Source organism: Anarrhichthys ocellatus, unplaced genomic scaffold (assembly GCF_004355925.1).
Source record: "Anarrhichthys ocellatus isolate YVR2014 unplaced genomic scaffold, GSC_Weel_1.0 scaffold15, whole genome shotgun sequence".
Taxonomy (NCBI): Eukaryota; Metazoa; Chordata; class Actinopteri; order Perciformes; family Anarhichadidae; genus Anarrhichthys; species Anarrhichthys ocellatus.
The window spans coordinates 1010617-1030539 of record NW_022280045.1 but is presented as its reverse complement, the minus strand read 5'-3'; the positions used below and the strand labels follow the sequence as shown (position 1 = coordinate 1030539).

Here is a 19923-nt window from a genome sequence, read left to right as displayed (position 1 = left end):
TGCAAGCAATGAATACCGCAGATAATGATCTACGAATCGGGGTTTGATTCCTAAACAGGTAATAGTTGATCGGCCTATTCCTTTTTACACAATGCACCAAATAAGCATTTTGGTTCAACGGGCAGGAGTCCTTCAAAAAAAACAACAGCACAAATGAAAACGTCTCTGTCAGCCTGTCTGCTCCACCTTCGTTTGAGCAGGTGTGGAGAAGGGCCTCAGGCCCACAGTCAATCACATGTGATCACATCAGATAGCTGTGGCTTTCAGCTTCTGATGCTGGTACAGTAACTATCTGGAGTGGACAAATGGGAGGACTCTTGAGAGGAAGGCAAACTGGCAAACTGGCAAACGGGTTGGGGGGGGGAGAGAGAGAGAGAGAGAGAGAGATAGAGAGAGAGACGGGGTTGGAGAAATGCTTTGAGGAGTAATAGTTGCTTGGAGACTGTTGTCAAGGAGACAGAGTCCTAGAGTCCTTTGGCATCTCAAACGTCCTACATTTATGTTGATTTTCAGATAGAGGAGCTTCTTATTTGTTTTTACTCTCCCCCCCCCCCCCCCCAGTATGTGAATGAGAGACAAGCAGCGATAAGGACGATGACAAGGCGAACACTTCAGACTGGTTTTACACAATATGTCTCTGTGGACAGACAATGACACATGAAGGATTTTATCACCCTTAAACAGGTCAGCTAACTGTCAGATAATAGCGTACATTTAACAGCTGCACAGAAGCCTGCAGGAAGCCGGAGATGGAAACGAGGACAATATGACTCCATTTATTTTTGTGACACCCTATCAGTCTCTCAAATCGTGACAAGAAATCCTCCCTCTCCCTCTGTGTATCTGTCGCTGACTCATTCTGTCGGTATTTACTGGGGGGTTTTTCGGGCAAAAGAATCATTGTCGAGAGCAGGGAAGACAGAGGGAGATCAAAAGCCGCAGAAAAAACACCCACTGTGTGCCAGTGAAAGCCACTCCAACATACTGCTCACTTTGCACCGAAGAAAGACTATTTCCAGTGAGCACTGTGCATAACTAATGAGATGCAAATTTCCCTGAGGTGTGGGTGTAGGCACATTATTTTGGAGGTTATATTGGAAGTGGTCTGTGTATCTGGGGATAGAGCCGGGCATGAGGAGGATGCAGTGAAGGCCGCATTGCTGAATCCCCAGGGGAATCCGTGTGATTTGTTTTCAAGGGGCAATGGTCTCATTGTACCCCAGAAGTCATTGTTCCTCTGCTTTGTCTCCCGAGCGCGTAGATTATACATGCACAGAGCTTTAATAACACACCACAAAAGGGAGCAGGAGTGAGGGAAAGATAAGGCCAAGTGGTTGTGACAGCAGGTTGAAGATGAGGGCACAAATCAACCTCATTATGGGCTGCCGAATGCCTCGTGCAATGCTCCCCCACGTCTCCGGTAATGTGGATTCATAGCAGGTCGAAAGGCGAGAGCAAACCCTGTCTTCTGCAAAATATGGCAAACTATAACTATAGATGCCGTCACGAGATTAGTATTGATCTCGACATCGGCTGACATGGATGTGATGGATACGGTGCGGTGCATCAAGTGGAACTGGGGTCTTAGCGTCCGAACAAATGCAAAAAAACATGACTGCACCTAGCAAACACTATTAAAGGAATAGTTGGACCGTTTGGGGGGAAACAAATTGCTTTCTTGCAGAGAAATCCGATACCAAATTCACGTTTGTGTTAAATATGAAGATGGAGCCTGAAGATGTTTAGCATAAACACTCAAAGTGGGGAAAAACAGCCTAGCTCTGTACAAAGGTAAAAAAATAAAAAATCGACCTAAGAGCACCTCTTAAACTCAATAATGAACTATTCCTAATACATTTATTTCTAATTTGTACAACAACTGAAGGTTGTTTTTTGCTGGACTAATTCTTAGTGCAGTGATCTATTATATAGTTCTCTACATTTAATGTCTGCTATCATGTTTGGTGCCTGAATTCTGGTATGAAAGCTGTGCACTATATAGTGTCTGCTACTTTCTGCTTACAATCCCACAAGGCCATGTGTCAAGATCTATAGATGTAAATTATAACAATGCTGCATAAGTGTCTGAAATCTCGGTTTACATGCTCACCATTAACTATTGAGTGTCTATTAGCCTTCATTAGAAGTGACTGAGTGAACAATGGATGAACCATCAGCCAGGTTACAGCTCATTGTGCCGGGCTAAAAGTGTATCTGGCATAAAAACCCACACACACATACTGTACATACTTAAGCACTGCGTAACTCGTGTGTCACTCAAGATGATTTAATGCATTATGCATGTTTCTCACTAATAACACGTCACGACGAGTTTATGTGATTAAAGCTCAAAGGATCCAGAAATCTGATTGTGACTTTAAAAAGCATCACGTGTGTGAGGAGTCACTGCTCACTGATAATTAATTAAAGCTCTAATTACATCAACTCATATTGACTTGATCATCTGCTAATAGTGAGCGACAGGAGGCATTATGAATGCATTAATAGGCAAGTGATTTGAATCCTTCTTATAAAGTGTTACCACTTCTGTTCATCGTCGACACTTTGGCTTTATATTCTGCAAAGAAAGGAAGAGGAAACATTAAGATGCATCCAGTGGAGACCACAGGTACAGCACCCATAACCAGGACAGTGTTGCAGGACGGACACTGATGTCGAGTTTTCAACGGTAATCAGTGTTACTTGCTTTGATCACTACAAGCCATCTTTCATTCAGCTTATGTGTTAAATACAGTAACTACCTTCCTTTGCTGAGACTTCCTCTCCAGCTAATTATATGCCTATTTAATTCCATCCTATGTTCTGAGACTCTAACCTGGTGATATGTATTGCACTATACATCACAATACATCAGTCCTTTAGCAGACGCTTTTATCCAAAGCGACTTACAATTCAGATTCTGTCACACCATAGGCACAGCTACGGGAGCAACTTAGGGGTTAAGTGTCTTGCTCAAGGACACATCGACATGCGACTATAACCTCTGACCTGCTCTTCACTTAGCCACCGTCGCCCACTATATATTTCCACTTAACCCACATTTGGAGGGGAAAACACTATTTAAAACATTCTCCAATTAAAATACACATCAGAACAACTGAACACAACCTGGAGCCTTAAAAGCACCAGAGAGTTGAATCAGCACATTGTTGACAGTTTTAAAAAGGTAGTATTCATTACAGGACTAGTGTTGGACTGAAGTACAATGTAGAATAGCTTTCATTCTGCTTAAGGTCTTACAATGGGATTGAATGAATGTCTATTTGTTAAAATGGCTTTAAAGGATGTAAAACAAACAGGTGGTTTCCTATAGTGTGGTCTACACCTGACATATAGGGAGTGTGTACAGTATGGAACACTGCATGCCGTCTGTGTGATCACATCAAACTGTGAATAAACTACAGTGTATTTATTACCCAGGCTTATGTTGGGCTTTGTAGTTGTTCGCACACTGATAACATGCGCCTTCTCGGCCCTCGTGCTTCTTCTCCACTCAGAAGCATCTGCCAAGATGAAGGCCTTCCCTCTTCAAATCCATACATAATCAATGTTACCCTCTGTGACTAAGCTAATGCGTCTCCCACTGGCCTGCCACAAGAGGAGCTCGCTGCTGTGGCACACAGCCATATCCTAACAGCCCGAATTTGTTTGTGTTAAGGAATTATGAGGAAGCACAACGTCCAGGAGAACAGAAGACCGATATACTTCAGACCGATACATTTCCCCCCAAATGTATAGTATTTGCATGTACAAAAAACGCTATTACAAATTTCACATATGCATCCTTACAGGCATAGTGCCTCAGCTTTGCTTTTGTTATTAATATTCAGCAACATCAACTTCTTCAGTGTTTTCTTAAGTGACTTTAGGTTCACACATTAGAGCTAGTGTTGCTCTACTCATTTAAAGCAGGGCAATACTGGAGAACTCAGAGGATAGATATTACACTAGCACCCCCTAGTGGCCATGCTGCTCCTTACATCACATAGTAGTGGACACAGCTACTTTTGTGCCAAAAGACATATTTTCAGTTCATCATATTTTCTATAATTAAATCTGAAACTTTTTGAAATAATATTACATCAAACATTTTGATCCATATAATATGTAAACCCAGGAGTGGAAGTAACAAATTAAATTTACTTCTGGACGAAGTTGTTCTTTTGTGTAATTGCACTTTTGAGAATATTTAAATGTAAAGTAACATAACTTTTACTTCAGTACTTTCTGTCGGCCCATATGCATGTACTTCACGGGACTTTCCGGGACCCCAAAACCACACATTTTGCACTTTCTCTCAATTTTCAAGAGACAGTAATGAATAAATACGACGTCTGCTTACACCTTGTAATCACTTAGATTAGTTGTACACCGTTTTGCTTGTGTTCCGACAACATTTATGGCAAAGTGTGTGAAAATGGCAATATTCCCAAAACATGGTGCAACTCTGATAATCCAGCAATATTTTTTACATTTTTTACATTTTTTGTGCAATAGCATTTACATAACGTTGACAAAATCTAAATGAAACCGATGAATCGCACATATGCTATTCTATATTAATGTTGTGCAATTAAGTTGCTATTTATCTTTAGCAGCTCCTCATAACCTGTTAAAATTATTTACATCAGAGATTATTTGAAAAACTAAAATTATGTGATGAAATAATGATATTCTAATGAGGAGGATCCGTGCTCTTTTTGAGGAGGTAAATAAATAGCACACAAATAAGACATATTTTTCTTATTTCTTTCTTTATCCAATTACATAGCAAAAACACATTATATAAATATTTTATTTTACGCAATAATGTCACTGAAGAGCTTCCTCTTTTTGGACTCTCCGCTCTGTATTTCCTGCCAGTGGGCTCTTCTGTGGGTGAAGTGGGAGAGGGCAAATTTGGCCCACACATGGCGAGCAAACTGATGTGACCTCAGCTGGCTTTCACTCAGCACTGGAAGGGGAGACGGGAATGGAAGTCATTGACAGGGATTTTAAAAAATGATTTATTATTATATACAGTATATAAAATTATATTAACACACACACACACACACACACACACACACACACACACACACACACACACACACACACACACACACTCTTTAAGTCAGGATCTGTGGGATGATTTGTATTACCTAGTTCCTGTGCGATGCTTTGCCTGTGACTGACTGAAGCACCGTTCCATATGGCTTCCAGCACCCGACTACCCAGCCTGGAGCAGGCCATGGGAGCATACTGGCCCTGGGACGGCAAATGGGGGAAAAAATGGAGAAAGAGTGATGATCTATGCTGATAATGTTCCACTTCAAAACTGAAAAGTCAACAGAAATGTTTATTTCTTCGTACTTTTGACACCAAGAGGTCAGATACAAGAATATGAAATAAAATCTTTTGAAACTATCTATGAATTGATATAGTTTTGGTGTAGTTTCTTGTTAATAACAGATGTTCATAGTCTCGACCATAACAGAAAACTAATCTGGTGTAGATCAATGGCAGCAACAATACTAGGGTAGGTTGTGGCATTTAAACAATGCTCAATTGGTACCAAGGATCCCAAAGTGCGCCAAGAAAAGATCAGCCACACCATAACGCCACCACCACCACCATCCCAGACTGTTGATACAAGGCAGGATGGATCCCTGCTGTCATGTTGCTAATCTCAAATTCTGTCCCTACCATCTGAATGTTTTTCCTATCTTCTAACTTTAGAGAGCCTATTGTAGCCTCTGTTTCCCGTTGTTAGCTAAAAGGAGTGGTGTGTGGTCTTCTGCTGCTGTAGCCGATCTGCTTCAGGGTTCGACGTGTTGTACGTTCAGAGCTGCTCTTCCGTTGTAAGGCATGCTTATTTGAGCTACTTTTGCTTACAGACTAGCGATAGAAAGCATCCGGACTGGAAACATTACAAACTGACAATGAATGTGGACAGCCCAGGACGGGAGGGCTCAACAGCAGGGGATCAAAACCAAGAACATCATTGGTAACCATCTACCGAGCATCAGTGATATTGATGACAAGAGGTGCCTGCGAAGAGCCAAAGGAGGATACAAAAAGACAAAAGACGGTTCACACTGCTGCCTTCTGGCAAGCGATGCAGAAGTATCAGCCTCGGTACCACCGGACTTCAGAGCAGCTTCTTTCCTCAGGCTGTCAGACGTCTAAATTCATCCATTTTGTTGCTCAAACCTGTTATGTTGTACAATGATAATAAATGAACCATGTAAACCAGTCTGGCCATTCTCTCCTCTCTGCCCAATGAACTGCCGCTCATTGGATAGTTTCTCTTTTCTTGGATCATTCCCTGTAAACCCTAGAGATGGCTCCGGTAGATTATCAGTTTATGAAATACTCAAACCAGTCTGGCTTCAACAACCATGCCACGTTCTAAGTCACTTATACACTTATTTTGGCTTCTATTTTGCTTAAGATCTCACAATGGGATTGAATATATATTCATGTCTATTTGTTGAACTGGGTTTAAATAATGTAACGTTGTTACTGTGAAATAATTCAATCCCTCAAAGCAGCAGCGTGGCCTACTCCATATTAATGGATATTCTTGAAATTCTTATTTTCAACAAATTACACGAAAAGACCAAAAACAAGCTAAACCAGACTAAATGTCAGTCGTACTATTTAAAACTGCAAAGGGAACTGCTAATAGCTAAATGTAAAAATGATCATGCTGCTGAATGAATAACCAGCTTCCTATTCTAGAATACTCTTATAACACCGCTGCAGTCCTACCTCCAGTCTCTTGAGGATCTTGCCCCTCCCCTTGTCGCTGGATGTGGTGATGAGGGCCTGGAGGACGTGGCTGCCCGAGGGGTCAGAAGCCAGCGTCAGAAGGTCAGCAGGGGTCAGAGTGCGCAGGCTGCTAAGGAGGAGTGAGCGCTCCTTGAACTTGGAAAGCGCCTGGACCAGCCGAGATCCGTGGTAGCAGATGGAGGACAGCGGTACCTAGAAATGATCAACAACACCAGAACTGCAACTTTCCGCATCTGGTACATATATTCAACATCAATATGCTAACAGGGTACGCTCCAGTTCTCAAAGGGCCGTCGTTTGGTGCGGCTTTGCACTAAATATGAAACTCAAATATCAAGACATGAATTAAAATCCAGCCCCAAATGATTTGATCCAACTCCTCTCTGTCGTTTACCTCCGTCTGTGTGCTGCCCTCTGCTGTGTCAGAGTGGTAATACACCTCGTAGGTGAGCAGGGACATGAAGAGAGGGAGGCAGCTGACGTGTCGGGAGCCGGGCTCAGCACAGTGGAACGCCTGGGAGGCAACACACCAACAAGGTTTCCATTACCCACGAATCAAACAGTAAGTAGATTTACTGTGTCGTTACGCACTTTTGATTTCAGTCATGAAGAGGGAGAGATAAATAAAACACGCTCATTGTCATATTGATTTAAGACCGTAGCGCCTCAATTACAGACACCCTTTGACACTTACACGGAGGAGGCACTGTATCAACTCGTCCTGTTTCTCTCCGCCTTCTGCACAGCTCTCGGCCAGTTGGACAATCACACCCATGTGACCCTTGGCCAAGATGGCCTCAATACCTTGGATCAGCTCATCAAACAACCCCAGGAACTGCGGAGAAAGAAGGAGAGAGAGAGAAAATCATCCTCCCATTCACAAAATCCTGACTTTAATCCTGCACCGCGTGACATGCCGACATAATGACCAACCAGTTTGTATTTGGCCGAGGCTGCCGTTAGCCTCTGTATGGGGAAGTTGGCGATGGAATGGAGGGCTAAGTCCACCAGCTGACCCTTGAGGTGGTTCTTGTAGAGGTCCCGGAGGAGCGACTTGTGGGATAGCTGTATGATCGTCTCAATGAGGCGACTGGAGGCCGGGTCCTTGAGAAAGACTAGAAGGGGACTGAAAGGAGTGCAAAAACAAAAAACCAGCGGTTACATAACATGCCATGGCGAGTCATTCCAGGACAAAAGGGAAACCGGTGTAAGAGTCGTCTCTGACCTCACTCCTGGAGCGGCGTTGCGAGTTGTCAGGTACTCCGTGGTGCGTTTGAGGAGCTGTTTGCAGAGTTTAGGCCGATTTCTGTGGCACACAGTCAACATGGTCTGGAACACTGCACTGGGAACAGCATCCGTCACACTTACTAGGGAGGAAAGAGACACAATGGGAGAGGGGAAAAGGCTTACTGGACGCACTCTACTGCCCCAAAATGCAATTCTGCTCTTCAGACTATCCAGTGGTGGTCTCTGAGGCAGACGGTTTAAATAATGATCCAGTTGGATAAAATAATGAGGCCTAATGGCAAGTGAAGTTAGGGTTAAGAGGAAGAATGTGTGAGCTCACGTTTAGAATGTATTATACTACTTCAGTGTGATCAGTGTTGTGGTAATGGCACAATTAATCGTTAACACCGAAAATTCATAGTGGTTGAGTATGTAGTGTGCAGATTGTTAGTCTTCTTCCACACTGCCGGTGCCTTATGGGGCAAATTGCTACTCTTCTTTGTTTGTTAGCTACCGCCACCCACTGTAGTGGAATAGTGTGTTATCTGAAGCGATGATAAGCAGATATGCAGGGCTTCTCTTAGTTACACCATAGCCCTCATCTACCCTCATACTAGCACACCATCTTTCATCAGAACAGAACTGTGCCAGCCTCCTTCACTTCAAAGGCATATTAGAGGAGCTGCATCTCCGACGCACATGTGGGCCTTCTCTCCCGTCATCCAGACACTCTGTGTTCTGTTTCAAAATGATATTAAGAAAACAGAGTTTCCTTTAGTCCCTGTGCAGCAGAGCTCTATTAAAAGCTTAGGTTTCTCTGCAGCCTGTGCAATTGCCCCGAGGTTATTTATTGACTATTTTGTTTTGATATTAAAAAACGGCAAGGTTGGATTTATCATTTGAATTCTAAACAAAATCCGGTGAACAAAAACCTGTCCTTGAGCACTTCCCCTTTCGCCCCAAGAGACCTCGCTTGCATTTAACAGGATTAAATGTTTTTCTGATTCCAAGAAAAAAGCCACAACTGCCAGCAGAGTAGAAGAAGAGACAGGCTGCATCGATGAAAAGTGTCTTCAAAAGGTCATGGGTACTTCACCCACTATTCAAAATGTTTAATGCACACAAACAGTACAACTATAATAACCTTAAGAGTCACTCATTAAGTGTTTTGTAAGACCAACTGTTACTCCTCTTCAATTTCACTTTTCTACCACATCCATCAAAATGCTTCTTTACCGTGGATCTTTACATATTTTCTTTTTTTAAATATTCAAAGTCATAAATGAACTATTTAAAAACCCATAAACAGTTTACTAACAGCAGCAGCCTGTTTACGTCTTGCCTACATTAACAGAAATAGATACAGTTAGTATCCTTTGCTTCGCAATACTGTGATTTTCCCTCCGTGAAAAAGCTGACCATAACGCAAGTCTTCTTCACTCTGGCAACAACTAGGATTAGGATTCATGTGCTTGGGTTTGATGAAAGACGACTCACCATTAACGTTGTCCATCAAGGTCTCCGTCAGGCTTTTCAGCTCATACCAAAATGACGTGGGAACCTCAAAGTCTGTCAGCTGAGGAGCAATGTTGCGGTCCTTTGCACCTGGAAAAAAAAAGTATAACAAAAGACGAGTTGAATGCAAGCTCGATGCCACAAGCCTGTGTGTGTAGAGGCCCTGTGACACACTCAAAGAACTAGCACTGACAAAGCCAACGGATCAAAAGCTTGATTTTCTTCCCATTTCTCTTGTTGAAAAAGAAGAAGAGAAAAGCAGTGACTGAGGTGACCGCCACACCAAAAGGACGAAATCACTTATTTCCTAGGGTGAACAGTCACTCAGAAGGTCGACTAGAGTCAATGTTGCGAGACACTGGGCAGTGCAGGGTCACTGACATTCAACAGCGGCAGCTTTATTAGGCCGGGTGTTCTCAAACACTGCCCCTCAGAATTCAGGCATCGTAGAGACGCGAGGCGAGGACACTGCATGAGGTGAAGCAGACGGGTGCGTGCTGGTGCTCTAAACTCAACTAGAATCTGATTACTGCTTGTTATAGCTTGGCCACTGATTCGACCCGCTTACCAACAGTCACTGCGTGTAAACGACCAAGAAGCCATAGAAAAAAAAGATGCTCCTTTTAACTCCAGAACATGAGAATAAATCAAATATTCTTCGTTATTAAAGAAATCCACTGCTAGCCGTCTGTACATCCATCTGTACTTTGCAAACAGGAACAGCTAAATCCTTATTTGGCAAACTTTTAATGGTGGCTCGACATAGTTCTATGACTTAAATAATGGACTTAATGTTTATCACATACACACATAATCATCACAAAAATCATCATCACAACTTCTTTATACAGCTTCTTGAAATGATTCTTAGTTGCGTCTTGCTTTATCTTAACAATTCCAAACATCTCCCCCGTGATCATCCCTCAAATAGAGGTCAGACAAACAACAGTTACAGTAGGAGTGACAAATGTCCGAGGTGGGGCCCATAGAGTCTGAAGACCCCGGCGTTAGGTCAAGCAAAGAATCTGTGTGTGTGTGTGTGTACCTGGACGAGACTCAGTGCGGGGTGGTCCGAGACAGCCTGCCAGCACATGTAGAAGTGTGCGGACCACGTGTGAGCCATGGACATGTTTGATGAACTCTGTGATGTTGTCTCTCACCACCTGACTCAAAGACAACACCTGGGCCTCCAACAAGTCACAGCTCTCCTTTTCGTCTTCTTCTTCTGCTGTTGTCTCCTTTTGTGATGATTCTTAAAAACGAATGGATACCACAGAGACGCAGAAAGCCGAGTTGTTATTCACCTATTCCTTCCAAAGCGTTTCGTACAGCGATGAGCAGTCCACCGCTCAGAGATGATGCATGTAAACTTACCCGTCCACCTGGATATCTGTCTGACTGCACTCTCCACCACGTGGCCGCCGCACCGGTCGCAAGAGACGGCCTTAAACTCGGACCCCGCTGGATCGCCCAGTTCAGCCAGCACCTCCGCCACCTGGCCAGGACTGCACAGCGGGAGCAGCCGCTGCAGGGTGATGCTTCCCGTCTGGTCCATCGCCACGATCGCCGCTTTACCTTTCACCTCTGTGAGGACATTCTCCACAAACATCTCTACAGGAGAAATATAAAGAGACGCAACAAGAGTCGACAGAGATTAAACACAGGCAGCAATGGAGCATCTACAATATTGAGAATTAAAAAAAAGTTGAGATGAGTAATTTTGACGGTGGTTGGAGTCAACAAAAAATAAAACGGAACTGGACAAAGTAGCCTAACCTGCTTGATATATTTCTGGTAAAATGATGCAATAAGCAGAATGATAGTAAACCAATGTGACAACAAGATGTCATGAAAATGAGACAGTGGGTTTATACAGTGGGTACGGAAAGTATTCAGACCCCTTTCAATTTTTCACTCTTTGTTTCATTGCAGCCATTTGCTAAAATCAAAAAAGTTCATTTTATTTCTCATTAATGTACACTCAGTACCCCATCTTGACAGAAAAAAACAAATGTAGAAATTTTTGCAAATTTATTAAAAAAGAAAAACTGAAATATCACATGGTCATAAGTATTCAGACCCTTTGCTGTGACACTCATATTTAACTCACATGCTGTCCATTTCTTCTGATCCTCCTTGAGATGGTTCTACTCCTTCATTGGAGTCCAGCTGTGTTTAAAAAAACTGATTGGACTTGATTAGGAAAGGCACACACCTGTCTATATAAGACCTTACAGCTCACAGTGCATGTCAGAGCAAATGAGAATCATGAGGTCGAAGGAACTGCCCAAGGAGCTCAGAGACAGAATTGTGACAAGGCACAGATCTGGCCAAGTTTACAAAAGAATTTCTGCAGCACTCAAGGTTCCTAAGAGCACAGTGGCCTCCATAATCCTTAAATGGAAGAAGTTTGGGACGACCAGAACTCTTCCTAGACCTGGCCGTCCAGCCAAACTGAGCAATCGTGGAAGAAGAGCCTTGGTGAGAGAGGTCAAGAAGAACCCAAAGATCACTGTGGCTGAGCTCCAGAGATGCAGTAGGGAGATGGGAGAAAGTTCCACAAAGTCAACTATCACTACAGCCCTCCACCAGTCGGGGCTTTATGGCAGAGTGGCCCGACGGAAGCCTCTCCTCAGTGCAAGACATATGAAAGCCCGCATAGAGTTTGCCAAAAAACACATGAAGGACTCCCAGACTATGAGAAATAAGATTCTCTGGTCTGATGAGACCAAGATTGAACTTTTTGGCATTAATTCTAAGCGGTATGTGTGGGGAGAACCAGGCACTGCTCATCACCTGCCCAATGCAATCCCAACAGTGAAACATGGTGGTGGCAGCATCATGCTATGGGGGTGTTTTTCAGCTGCAGGGACAGGACGACTGGTTGCAATTGAAGGAAAGATGATATCCTGGAAGAAAACCTCTTCCAGAGTGCTCTGGACCTCAGACTGGGCCGAAGGTTCACCTTCCAACAAGACAATGACCCTAAGCACACAGCTAAAATAACAAAGGAGTGGCTTCGGAACAACTCTGTGACCATTCTTGACTGGCCCAGCCAGAGCCCTGACCTAAACCCAATTGAGCATCTCTGGAGAGACCTGACAATGGCCGGCCACCAACGTTCACCATCCAACCTGACGGAACTGGAGAGGATCTGCAAGGAAGAATGGCAGAGGATCCCCAAATCCAGGTGTGAAAAACTTGTTGCATCATTCCCAAGAAGACTCATGGCTGTACTAGCTCAAAAGGGTGCTTCTACTCAATACTGAGCAAAGGGTCTGAATACTTATGACCATGTGATATTTCAGTTTTTCTTTTTTAATAAATTTGCAAAAATTTCTACATTTGTTTTTTTCTGTCAAGATGAGGTGCTGAGTGTACATTAATGAGAAATAAAATGAACTTTTTTGATTTTAGCAAATGGCTGCAATGAAACAAAGAGTGAAAAATGTAAAGGGGTCTGAGTACTTTGTGTACCCACTGTATGTATTTAAGTGAGCAGGTTACGGGGGTAATTAACTGGAGAACGTGTTTACATGCACTGTAATAATCTGGTTATTACAGTGATACCTACTGTAATTGTAACAGAAGATTATTTCTTCTGAAATGAGAGCAGAGCGGCAGCTAACGGTCCTTTTCATTATCGATTAATCTGCCAGTTCGACTTATCAATTTATTTGTTTATGTTAGAAAACATTGAAAACTGTTCGTCACACTTTCCTCAAGGGGACATTTTGAAATTGCTTGTTTTGTCTGACCAATAACGCAAAGATATTTGGAACTCAACAAATATTTGGCAGCTCGATATTATAGATCTGACAGTTTGAACCGTGTTATAAACTTTAACAAGACACGTTGACAGGGGATTTTCCATAACCCAACATTACTTAAAGACTTTATTTTCACCGTATAATGCACTTCAAAGTCACCAACTTTTGTTGTAATACGGTGGTGTACTGGTGTCATGTGCCTTTCTGATGCACATTCCAGGTGTCTACTTGCTCAGATGTCCAGTAAAATAATCCCTCTCACCTCTCTCCTCCTTTTCTTCAAAGCCTTCGCTGAGTCTTTCCCCAACTCGGCGGAAATAGCCCACACTCAGGGGGTCCAGGCGCTTCCTGCCACCGTCTCCTTCTTCACCTCCCCTCCTCTTCCTCTCTCCTCCTCCTCCATCTTCACCAGGGTGTCTCCTCTTCTTTCCTTCACCTTTGTGTTGCTTCCTTTCCTCTGTTTTCGCCAACATAGCATGGACTTAACAGCATGCAGGTTACGAGAAGAATGACTTGATCTTGTTAGAGAGGATGCTCCGTTTGATCTTCTGGCTAAAACAAGGAACAACACAAAGTCATCGTTGGGATTTGATGGTCAAGTCCACATCCTCCGGAATTACCAAACGGCACATCTTCATCATAAATGGTTTACACTGTACACTAATGTTTTGAATTAGGCCTACAGTCTGGTTCACGGAAAAAACAAGACTTCACCACTAAATATGAAAATTTTTTAATATTTTGAATATTATAACTGATTGTACCCTGATATAACATACTAAATGTACTCAAAGCACTTACAAATAGAACAATGCTGCATAGTACTGTGCTTCTACTACAGAGGAAAACATTGAAGTACTACATTTACCTAACACACACATGTTGCTGGTTATTCTGGTGATTCAGATTTGACTTACAAAATATAAACAAATTAAAATATGACGCATTATTATTAATTGAACTATCAAGCATCATAGAACTGAAAGCTCTACCTTGTTCTTCAGGAAACAACATATTCAGGCATATATTAGAAAAACACCGTCCAGACAGTCATACGTCGTGTTTTACGAGGTCATTATGGTTGCCGATAAGTTGTGACATATTCTTTATTACTGACATATTCTGTTCAGGCAACCTCTAACGTTACATATAGAAGACGATGGCTGAGGAGGCGTCCACGCTAACTCCATGCAAGAGAACAAAACTAGCTCGATATTTCACTCGAAACAAGTGGACGTCTTTAGCAAATTGTTGAAGGCCATCTTAATGAGACATTGGGCTTAATTCGTGCAAAATATGAATCGATACAAACTGAATATGTGGAAGGCAACACAATGTAGTTTAACTCACGTGCGGGATAAGATCCAGAGACTGCGTGTTATGGCGCGTATTGATGACGTAAGATTCGTGGGACCTTTTCTTCTTCGACTTCTTTAATGGTGGGTGGCGACTACCGTTAACGGTGCATTACCGCCACCTACTATACTGGAGTGTGAGCCTACTCCTAAGAAATAAGTCTCAGGTTGGGACACACAGAGCTAATTAAAGCAGTGTCATTAATGGAAACACATCTATCAGGTCTGTGAATGTGGAGTAGAAGAAGAAACAGTTGAACATATTATCCGTCACACAGGAGGATGAAACGCATACAGAAAAGCTAAACAATGAATTAAAGAATTGTTTCGTTTGTTTTCTCCTTCCATGATTGTATCCTGATTCAACTGCTTCTTGTATCTTGAATCATCGTTAAATACATTTTTTTTTCTCCAAAATGATTATTTGCTTCGTAAATTAACACCAATGTATAATATTGCCTCCAGTCAATCAATAAAAAGGAGTGGGCGGATCAATCCCCAAAGTGTCGATACTACCGATATGAATTCTTGTTTTGATGACCTCTAGTTCAGAGAAATCCCATAATGACTATTTGTTACTTACATTACAATCCGTCTTGTGTTAAAACATGCATAATGTGATTTAATAATTAACAGAGAATTCAAATTATTTGTTGTCCGCATGTCAAAAATGAATCTTTGGCTGTTTGCGTCATTAAGTGCAGTGAGCTTTAGTTGTAACCACCAGAGGGCAGCATGGTGACTTTTCTGGTAGAAGGATCCAATCACAACGCTCACCCAAAGACTACATGTGATAAAATGTGTGGACTAGAGCCCAAGGCTGCATGAGACTCAATCAAAAAAAGTCTTGTAATCCAACTTTAACACCAGTGACTCGTGACTTTATGAGGGCTTTTGATATGAAAGACTTAACCACAGCACAAAGCAGAGGAAACCTTGGTGGGTTACAGCTCTATATTCAGTAGAAAATAGAAAGCCAATTTTCAATTTGTAGGCCTATTTGAAGGACATCAATGCTTGTTTTGAGCCTTCTTATAAATAACTGTAAAATGAAGGCAGGATTTCATTAAAGTGCCAGAGATGTATAAAGGAAAAAAAAGGGATTATAGAATGAGATTGATTTTGTTGAAAACATCTCTCTTTTTTGTCTCTGGTTGAGCACAATGTTGTCACATAACAGAGTACAGTATTCCGCCTCACGTTTTCACAACCTGATGGTTTTATTTATGAGGTCAGTGGCACATAGTTGTGTGTAATTTTAAATACAGTCTAAATTTAATTCCACGTTTTGACCCCAAATCAAAGCATCTCAACAAGTATGAATGAAATAAATAGATAAATAAATAATAATAATCAACTCAAATTTGAAAAAAAGACAAAAAAAAAAACAGATTTCAAATGATGGCATGTGTCTGATCCGTTGCTATCTCAAAACTAAAATTAGGTCAAGAGGGCAAGCACTTATGACTCAAAATCCTTCGGCCTATGACTTGCTTTTGACTTGTGAAACAATGTCACTACTGCCCTTTCTGTGACAGTAATGACAGCATTACACTTCCTCTAAAGAGGGACATACCCTTGCCAACAGTCCTATGTTTGGGCTTGTAGTTAAATGAATCAGAGGTGTGGAAAGTTGAGGTGTCGTCATTAAAAAAACAGTATTAGAGTAATAGAGTATTTTAAAAGCTTAATGCACTTTTAATTTGTACAATGTCCACTAATGCCACTATCCAGGTAAAAGTGATATATTAGATCTACACTGATTAAAAAGACAGAGGTGGAGATAAAGGGAAGTAGATGATTTAGAGATTTCAAAGTTTTCTGGGAATGACAATGCCAGTCAGCTGGTCGGTTACTCCATCGCTTTGGTCCGGACTGAAATATCTCAAAAACTATGAGACTGCCATTTGATACGATTGCCATTGAATTTGGTACAGCTATTCACGTTCTCCTCTGGATGAATGTAATAACTTATGATAACCTTAATAAAACCAGATCAAAATAAAAAATGTGTACAGAAACCTACTATGTTTTATGACTTCAAACATTGCCTGTACTTTTGGGTTTAGTAGGAACTTACCAATGTCAGCATGCTAACATCATAAACTTAGATGGTGAACCCAGTAACCGTTGTTATACCTGCTTAGCATTCAACCATCACGTTAGCATTGTCATTCTGCGCGTGTTAGCATACTGACGTTAGCATTTAGCTTAAAGGCAACGCATGGGCCAAAATGCAGAGCTGCTAACGAGGCTGTCGACTCTTAGTATTGTTCGACAGTTGAAGTGAGGATTGCTTAACTGTAGCTCTGACTCAATATTAGTAAGAAAGTCATGAGGGTTCGCACATACAATGTAAATGGAGAGAACAAAAGGCTTGTGGGATTAGAAAAACTATGGAAAGCGATCATAAATGATTAAATTTTGGTCTGCTTTTTGTAAATTATTCAACACTTTTCATAAAGGGACACATTTCCTGTCTGTAATTTGAACTGAAACCCCCCTAGCTTTGCCTTTAATAGGCTACACAAAGGAGAAAGTGAACATTGCATGCTCTGGATTTTTTTTGTATTGGCGAGAGCAGCGCGCCTTAGAGCAGAGAAGCAACAGCAACAGATAAATCATTTGTTCAACAGCGGAGCTCCTGTCGGCTTTGTCTGTTTGTGTTCATCTCCGGAGCAACTGCAGCGCGTGAATCAGCTCCTGCACAGCAAACTGTGAATGGACACAGCAATTAATTAAGAGTCACATGGACACATTTAATCACACAGTTGTAATCACAGCAATGAGAGCAACAGCAACAACTTGTAATGGAAAATACTTCACTCATGCTTAGGAGTGAACAATTCTTTAGACATCATAATAGGTTGGTATAAGTGTTTCAGCGCACATTGTCTTCTCTCTTTATCGGTCTCTGGTTTGGCGGCATGATATCATCAGGGTGAGAGGTTACATTAGTCATAACCGAAATGGAAACAATGTTGCAGATGCTTTGCCTTCTGTTATTTCAATAGTTAGAATTGGGAACCATATTTGTTGTTGTTTTGTTTTTTGTCTTTTGCTGAAAGAGTTGATCTTCTCATCATAATCTTGTCAAGAAGGCATTTGCATTCAGCAAAATGTCAAACTATTCCATATTAAACACCATATGGAAATTCAATTTGCGTTGTCTTCATCCACCGTGTTCTTTTTTCATCTGGCTATTTTCTTATGTTTGGCAGCGTTTCATTGAGTGTGTGCTTTGATTCTGTGAGCCTTTTTGATCCTCATGAGTTCAGAAAAGGTCAGAGGAACTTGGTTATTATTTAACAGAGACGTGTCAATACAGCGCATACCAAAAATATTCTCACTGACGCTCCTTGACACAGGGGCAATCTTGTATGTTTGCAGAACAGTGGCCCTCATACGTTGTCCATACAATGAACAAAAGCAATTGATTTTCAGTAAAAATGTATATAACATAAAAAACACATTTCTCCACAATCCTAATATGTATTTCTCCCACAAGTTTCCTCTGGTCCGCTGCTTTCCCATGTACAGTGTGAGAGCCAGGACCCAATCCCATCTGTTATGCTCAGATACTCAGCGAACCCAGGTCACCTTTATGTTTCCTCTCACGCCCACTGCTCTGCAGATCCCACCGATGTTGTCCGTGTCATTTATCACACCGCTGTCAGGCCAACAAGATGAACAATAAGACTGGTAAATGGTCTGCATCTTTCAAAATACAAAATAGTCATGACAAAATGTAATGTATTCTCTACACTACAATTCATTTTATTCTTTTACAAATAATACTGGAGCAAATGTATTAATACATTCCTCAATGTTATCTTATTACTTTGTTTTCCCTCTGAAAGGTTTTGTTCAAAGTTTGATTGCAGACACAGCAGGAAAAGCTCAGGTGTGACTAATAACATTAATGATGAGACACACCACCCAAAGCCTGGAAGTGGCACACCTGAAAGGTATTTGGCCATCATTAATGTGATTAATCACACCTGTGCTTTTCTTGTTATAATGTGTAAAAAGAGCCATTGTGAAAAAAAAGCCAATTACAATATAATTTCAAACCTGACAACTACTCGTAGGCAATGACTGATTACATCAATATCAAATGGATAGACTATTAGAAAACATAAATCTGTGTCTGACGAAATTTTTAACTTTTATGTAGTCTAAAAATCCTTGCATATATTGGCTATTCACTACAAGTACACCTGGGCCATGCCACACAAATTATTTTAAGCGGTGTCCTTGTCAGTGCTTTAATATTTACAATGTGTTTTCTGCTGCATTTTGTTTTATGCCGCCCTACTTATCCTGCCTAAAGGATTCTCCCCCAACCCTGACCCTGGCCAGATTGTTTGACCCCCCCCCCCCCCCCCCACACACACACACACACACACCCACAACCCCTGCTGTGTAGCAGGAGGCAATGTAATATTTAATCCAACACCACAACAGTTTCCTCGTTCGTGTTGACAGACTGCTGAATAAACCGCCATCCAGCACTCAAAGCCATTTAGCACTCCCCGGAAAAATACAGTCCTCGCCAATCATTGTATCACTATTTTGTACATTGTATGATATATATATAATACAGGGTTTTGAGTTATAGTAGTGGTGTGGCTCCAAAGGTAGCAGTGTCAGTTTGTCCACCACTTTGGTCCTGGCTGAAATGTCTCAAAAACTATTAGATTGCCATGATATTTCGTACAGACAATCATGGTCCCCAGAGGATGAAGCCTAGTGACTTGGGTGATCCCCTGACTTTTTTAGCACCACCATGTTGTCAAGTTTTGACTTCTCTTAGTAAGTTCTCTTAGAGTTTTTAACCCTCTTGACAACTACTGGATGGATTGTAATGATATTTGGTGATGATCATGGTCCCCACATGATGTATCCTTTGTGATCCCCTGACTTTTCCTCTTGAGCCACTGAGCCCCCATGAGGTTAACAGTTAGGATTTTAAGGGAAATAATCTTGAGAACTATTGAATGGATTGCTGTGAAATGTTTTATTCAAAGTCCCTTGAGGTTACATTCTCCCTTCTTTGGTGATCATCCAGCACCCCCGTCACAACATTTCCGTTTTTTCAATACTTGTATTTACTTGTGTTCAGAGTAGAGAAAAATACTGCAATCTTCAGTTTTCACTGGTAATCATCACCACTTACTGTATGACTTCATTGAAGTCTTCTGCCAAACCACAAAGGTCTGCCGTCATTGGTTGCTGGCACTAGAATAGACAACATTTCA

At 41.7% G+C, this 19923-nt stretch overlaps 1 protein-coding gene across 2 annotated transcripts; it reads right to left on the bottom strand.

Annotated features, from left to right (window-relative positions):
• Positions 1 to 3664: 3664 nt before the first annotated feature.
• On the bottom strand, positions 3665 to 14755 carry nop9 (NOP9 nucleolar protein). 2 transcript variants are annotated; one of them, XM_031855385.1, is made up of 12 exons: positions 14658 to 14755; positions 13570 to 13859; positions 10912 to 11148; positions 10583 to 10789; positions 9520 to 9627; positions 8021 to 8162; positions 7729 to 7921; positions 7490 to 7630; positions 7190 to 7309; positions 6775 to 6987; positions 5163 to 5268; positions 3665 to 4975 (listed from the first exon to the last, which is right to left on the bottom strand). In XM_031855385.1, exons 2-12 carry the CDS (start codon positions 13778 to 13780, stop codon positions 4821 to 4823), a joined length of 1833 nt encoding a protein of 610 aa, XP_031711245.1. In that variant the 5' UTR covers positions 13781 to 13859; positions 14658 to 14755; the 3' UTR covers positions 3665 to 4820. The 2 variants fall into 2 exon arrangements, with proteins under 2 accessions (XP_031711245.1, XP_031711246.1); XM_031855386.1 differs by lacking the exon at positions 14658 to 14755 and adding an exon at positions 14300 to 14630.
• Between the last annotated feature and the right edge of the window lie 5168 nt (positions 14756 to 19923).

Coding starts and splice junctions, on each gene's coding strand:
- nop9 (XM_031855385.1), bottom strand. CDS start 13,780: ATGTTGGCGAAAACAGAGGAAAGGAAGCAACACAAAGGTGAAGGAAAG. Junction 7,631..7,728: donor CCTCGGCCAAATACAAACTG/GTTGGTCATTAT, acceptor CTTTCTCCGCAG/TTCCTGGGGTTGTTTGATGA. Junction 6,988..7,189: donor AGGGCAGCACACAGACGGAG/GTAAACGACAGA, acceptor GATCATTTCTAG/GTACCGCTGTCCTCCATCTG.